This window comes from Rhinopithecus bieti, unplaced genomic scaffold, assembly GCF_001698545.2.
Source record: "Rhinopithecus bieti isolate Rb0 unplaced genomic scaffold, ASM169854v2 scaffold_15296, whole genome shotgun sequence".
NCBI classification, from domain to species: domain Eukaryota; kingdom Metazoa; phylum Chordata; class Mammalia; order Primates; family Cercopithecidae; genus Rhinopithecus; species Rhinopithecus bieti.
In genome coordinates this window covers 2,722,988-2,728,987 of record NW_016809075.1, presented here as the reverse complement: position 1 = coordinate 2,728,987, position 6,000 = coordinate 2,722,988, and the positions used below count along the sequence as shown (strand labels likewise).

At 38.1% G+C, this 6,000-nt stretch overlaps 1 protein-coding gene across 1 annotated transcript in view; it reads left to right on the top strand.

The window, feature by feature from the left end:
* The window catches only part of MGAT5 (alpha-1,6-mannosylglycoprotein 6-beta-N-acetylglucosaminyltransferase), a 200,697-nt gene that overhangs the window by 80,778 nt on the left and 113,919 nt on the right, over window positions 1-6,000 (top strand). The window contains 2 exon segments of the mRNA XM_017888489.1: window positions 1,714-1,785; window positions 3,749-3,910. Coding sequence (XP_017743978.1) covers window positions 1,714-1,785; window positions 3,749-3,910 — 234 coding nt within the window.

The window sequence follows — 6,000 nt, the reverse complement described above, 5'->3', positions numbered from 1 at the left end:
TAATCTAAATTTTTTTTTTTTTTTTTTTTTTTGCGGGGATGGGAGTGGGATGGGCTGACATTAAATATCTCACAATCAAGTCTACAATCCATTTGAAGCCTTCATGTTATAAATATGCTTTATTGAGTCCATTTGCACAAATCTAATTGGAGCTAAATAATTCAATCTGGCCTAAGAATACAAGGTACAGATGTGCATAATGCTGCTGAGACCAGCTTAGGCTTCATCCACTTGCAGACTTTTCTTTGCTGTTTTTCCTCATTTTTCTCATTTGTGGAGCTGCAGATATTGCCTTTCATGGTCATGTTGTTGTCAGATCCCAGTGATTAGACTGTAGGCCTCCAAGGCAAGTTGGTGTTTTCTTTTTTATGAGTAAAAACCATTTCAGCTTTCCTTGTGGGGAATCCTTTTGAGTCTCTGAATCATTCACAAATATGGTAAGGTCTAATTTTATTCCATAAGAAGAAAAGAGAATATTTCACTTTTCCTATTCAGAGCTTCCGCCCTCTCGCCGAGCTTTGCTTCTCTCTGCTTATTGCTTTGGGATCATCTGCAGTGGCAGATGGCTTTATGCAAATCAGGCCAATTACTTTGGTTATAGTACAGATCACCTTGCATTATGAGTAACTTCTAGATTAGTAAAACTGACATGTTTCTTGGAAAACTTACCAAGACTGAAAGGGCAAACTGTCTTGTGCTGACCCATGAGGCCATGGTTCCACACATGTCTCTGCCATCTTAGTGACCGCTTTAAGGACATTCCCTCACTCTACTGCTCATTAAGTTTTATGGGTCTACCTGGCCATAGAAAAATTATTTTCAATGCCTGTTTGTTAGCCATATTTCATAATCTCATTATTAGTAAACAGGTGATAATGCTGTCTTCATTATGACTAGTTTTGGCAGAGAATAGACATCAATATAACTTTAATGCATTTCTCATTTTTTTGCTAGAAATTAAGTTGCCTAATAGTCTTTGATAACCTTTGCTGAAATAATTTCTATAAAATCAAATTCTTTTTTCCTTTCTCTTTCCTCCTCCCCTCAATTTCTAAACCTTATGCATTGACAGAACAATCCATCCTCCAGAATGGCTCTCACAAGATCATCGAGGTTTTTTTTTTTTTTTTTTCTCCTCCTCAAATAGGTTTTATCACCTTATTTCTTGAGATAGTGTGAAGTGAATAGCTAAAAAATGAGAGAAACCTTGACCAATTAGCCCTAAACTATCAGTAGCATTCCTAACCCAGATAAAGGATTGAGTTCTGTGGCTTCAGTGCCATTCAATTTCCTTTCCAAATATGCCACAACAGATAAGGATCATTCCTGTCCATTTGCTAAATGGTCACAGAGACACCTTACATTCTCATTCCCCGGTGGCAAGGTTTCAGTCTTTTAACTTTCTGCCATTAGATTCCCTTTCCTTCTGGTACAGAGATGTGAGGATTAAATGACTAAGGAATTAATTGCTGTAAAGTACTTTGAAGGACAGATGTAAAGTATAATCTCTTTCTTCTGACCTTTGCTGCTGATTGTTTCATCTGAGAGGGCACTTGTATCTTGAATACTAGCCAAAAGCATGGGAATTTGGCTAATAATAAAAATAGCACATATTAATATAGTGCTCGTTATGTGCCAGGAGCTGTTCTCGGTGCTTTGTTTGTATATTATTATAGATGAAGTTGCATACTTAGTGTCACTGATGTTTTTTAGGTTGAAAATTGGTGTCCTCATTTACCTTGGAGAGCAAAAAATCCCTACGAAGAAGCTGATCATAATTCATTGGTAAGTGATTTTGGAAAACTCTTTCTAGACTTGGGCATTTAGGTCAGATGCCAAGTGATACACGTGGAATCTTCTAGAAATGCCAACTGTAACCTGAAATAGTATTACACTGAAAAACTTCTGTTATTCATCTCTGTGGAAGTCTAGGTGACCAAATCAGTCAACCGTTAACATATGTTTGTTTACTATGCAATTCTCTGAGGGTTCCTAAATGATGGGCTACTGATATGAGTAAGACCTGGTACCAGATGTGGAGGCCCTATGTGATCTAATAAGGGTGATGGCGGATAATGACCATCTCTGTCACAAATGCTGTAATACAGGCCTGTGGGAATTAATGAGGAAGAGCTCCTTTTAGTCTGCAATGTTCAGGGTAGATTGCATAGTGAAGATGACATTGGAGCTGAATTTAAAATGATGAGTGATTTTACATAAGGTCAAGGAGAAAAGTGTATCTCTCATATGGGAAAATGAGAGCATGGCAGTTTCTGGGAGTAGAGCCTGCATGGTTCAGTTGGCCAAGGCCATAGGGAATTGGATGAGCTAGACTGAAGATGAAACTGGGAAGGTCGGAAGGGGACTGTGAAAGTACTTGTTGCCCCATTAAAAGCATAAGTCTTTGTTCTTTAGACCATAGATCAGCAGACTTCTGCAAAATACCCAGATAGTAAATAGTTTCATCTTTGCAGGCCATGTGGTCTCATTGCAGCTCCTCAATTCTGCCATTGTAACAGAGAGAGCAGCCCTAGATAATATGTAAATGAAGGGGTGTGGCTGAGTTCCAGTAAAATTTTATGCACAAAAATAAGCAGTGAGGATTGAGCCCAAAGGCTGTAGTTTGCTGACCCATGCTGTAAACCACAGGAGTCCTAGGATATTGTTTAGTCAAGAAGGGAAATGAAACTGGGTGTGGTGGCTCATGCCTGTAATTTCAGCACTTCAGGAGGCTGAGGCAGGAGGATTGCTTGAGGCCAGTCGTTTGAGACCAGCCTGGGCAATACAGCAAGACCCCATCACTACAAAAAATTTAAAAACTAGCTGAGCATGGCGTGTGCCTATAGTTTCAGCTACTTGGAACGCTAAGGTGACAAGAGGATTACTTGAGCCCAAGTTCAAGGCTCCAGTGAGCTATGATCGTGCCACTGCATTCCAGTCTGGGTGGGAGTATGAGACCCTATCTCAAAGGGGAATAAAGAAAGAAAAGAGATGAGTGTTTAGAATGAGCTATGGTGATGGCTGAAAAGGTGGATTCAGCATGTTTGAGATGTTCTGTGAAATAAATACTGGTTATTATGTTTCTCTGTTATTCCAGTCACTGATTGTATCCAGCTATATTCTCTGGAACATTAGGAAAAATATTCTTCCTGGCTTTTAAGTTATTCTGGTCTGAATTTTAAATTGTACTTGCTCATGGCAGAAAAGTAGTATTCCTGGCTCTTAAATTCCTTAGAGAACAATGAATTTTTGTTTGGACTGGGACAAAACCAGAAGATGAACATTTATTTCCCTATTTAACTCTGTGGACAGAAAGAGGCTTTTTGGCAACTTCCGCATTGTCAAACAGCCTGCTAAGAATTGACTTCAGTTTTCTTAGAAGTCTGCTGTCCTATGGTAGATCCAAGTGGCACAGTAAATTTGAGTGCTGAGAATTTCAAGGTACATCAACCATACTCATTGTAAAAACTGCATTTGAACATAGCTCAGGGCTTTGTAATGCCTATGCTGCTTTTCTCGATTTCTAATTTTTTAATGATGTCCCTTCCGGCAGATCAGCAGTCAGCAGCCTTTGCTTCAATTTGCAGTCCTGGGACCTTAAAGTCAAAGCTGCAGCAGACAAGACTTACTTTTGAAGCTCTCAATTTAATTGACTAACCCTTTTAAGTTTTCGAATGTCACGTCATGAAAACCATTATGCTTTCTGACTTTTTATCTTCTGTTCATTTTATTAAATTTCTGTTGCTAGGCGGAAATTCGTACAGATTTTAATATTCTCTACAGTATGATGAAAAAGCATGAAGAATTCCGGTGGATGAGACTACGGATCCGGCGAATGGCTGACGCGTGGATCCAAGCAATCAAGTCCCTGGCAGAAAAGCAGAACCTTGAAAAGAGAAAGCGGAAGAAAGTAAGTTTCTGATTAATTCAGTGCAGTTAGATGCCAGTTTTCTTTTAAAATTTGATTTTGCTTGGAAACAAGACTAAGAGAAATGTCATATCTCAAATGATATTCCCTCAGGGTGATTCTGCTCAGTCTCTTGTACAGCTGTTTTTGGGTTGGCCTTTGCCTACTTACAATGCTCCTACTTAGCAGGGTCTGGCACAAGTTTCTTGGGTGAAGCCAAGCAGAATATCTGCCTGTAAGACTTTTCCTTCGAACCTGTCTTTGTCAGGGTATCAGGAAACTTTCCCCCATTTCCTTACCTGAATCCAACCTTTGAGAGCTTCCTATCATATCATCATGAAAATTTTATATTTTTGTTGTTTTTCATCCTTGGCTTTTGGACAGCCAGTGAATCTCATTGTTACTCTGTCTGGTTGGTGCTTCTGCTTATGCTCCTAGGAGAGAGAGAGAGAAATTTGATTAAATTTGAGCCAGTTTCTTTCTAGTTCATGAGGAGAGACTTGGAAAACCTCTCGAATACCCCTGGACTTAGATGACTTTATGCCCTGTTAGCTATAGATTTGGTGGTCTGGCTTTAGATTAACTGTTCTGATTTCAGAACTGAGCAAAGGGAACAATTTGCTCCCACATCTAAAAAACTTAAAAATGAGTTTGGTATTCCTAATCCAACTGATTTGATATGTTTGAAAAAGAAAATAAAGATATATTTGCAGGACCCCAAGCCACAGTTTGATAGATCACTTTTGCCTAGATCTCGTGAATTTGTGAGACAGCAGGATCAAACATTCTGTCACCAAATGGTTGTGTATGGAAGAGCATGTGTTCACATGCGCAGGTGGACTGTAAAAGAAATAAAGAATTTTCTATATATTCCTGTGGAGTAACCTCGAGGATGTATTGTTAGGTGAAGAAAATAGAGAATAGTGTACATTATTTTTAAGAGAGAGAGGGAATTTATATCTATGTATACATATACATATATACAGATACATACATTTGCTTCTTGCTCTTAGTTTGCAAATGTATTTTCTTATGTTGATAAACTAAAATTAAAATAAAGGAGATGGTGATGATGGTTGCACAATAATGTGAATGTGCTTCATGCTGCTGAACCGTATACATTAAAATGGTAAATTTTATGTTGGGTGTATTTTACTACAATAAGGAAAAAAAAAGGTCAAATAAGGGGAGTTGGGATTAGCATGGAGGCAACAGAAACTGCCATAGAAACTAGACTTCTGAATATATCTGACTTTGTAGATCTGACACTGGAATCATTTTATGTAAGTGCTAAACGAAATTTTATTACCAAAAACTAAAAATTAGGAGGAATACAAAACAAAAGAACTGACTATATATCCATCCAGTTTTGATGGAAGCACACAGAAAGACTATTCTTAGTGACTTTAGAACACAGTAAATGATGCACTTCTGATGGGATATCACAAAGGATAAAAAACTGTAAAAACATCTTAAAACCATTTTTATTAATCATGTAATATGCGGTAGCATTGATATTCTGAATCCATTGTGAACATTGGAGTAAAGCAGATGAGTAATTATGTTAGTGTCTTTGAGAAGTGGGATTTGCAGTGTGGAAGAAAAGAATGAATGGATGGTAGGATTGGTGATGTTATGTAAAAACACTGTAACCCTGAGTTTGAATTGGAAGCACCAGTCTGAACTCATGATTTGCTTTATCTTTGAGGAAAAACAAATTTCCTAAGTAGGGCCACAGTAAGGCCTATAAATAGTAATAAAATTGAGTCCATTAAGCCCCACACTTTAGTCTCTAAATGCTATTTCTACTAAGTGGTATAAGAGGTTCTTGGAAAAATGGCTTATTAAGGTCCAAGGCAGAAATTGTACCTGTTGAGCCTAGAACAATCTTGTCAGGCACATGTGTGGAGAAACTATCAAAGAAGACTAGGATCGTGTCAAAGGAACTTAGGAGCCAGCTTGGATAGCCTCCCACAGGCCCAGGTGGGACAATTGGAGAGTTGGTGAGAGGAATATCCACAATATTTTGAAGCATATCAAATAGCTTTGATGTTATAATGATTTTTTTAATTAAAAATCCTCGTAGATCATCA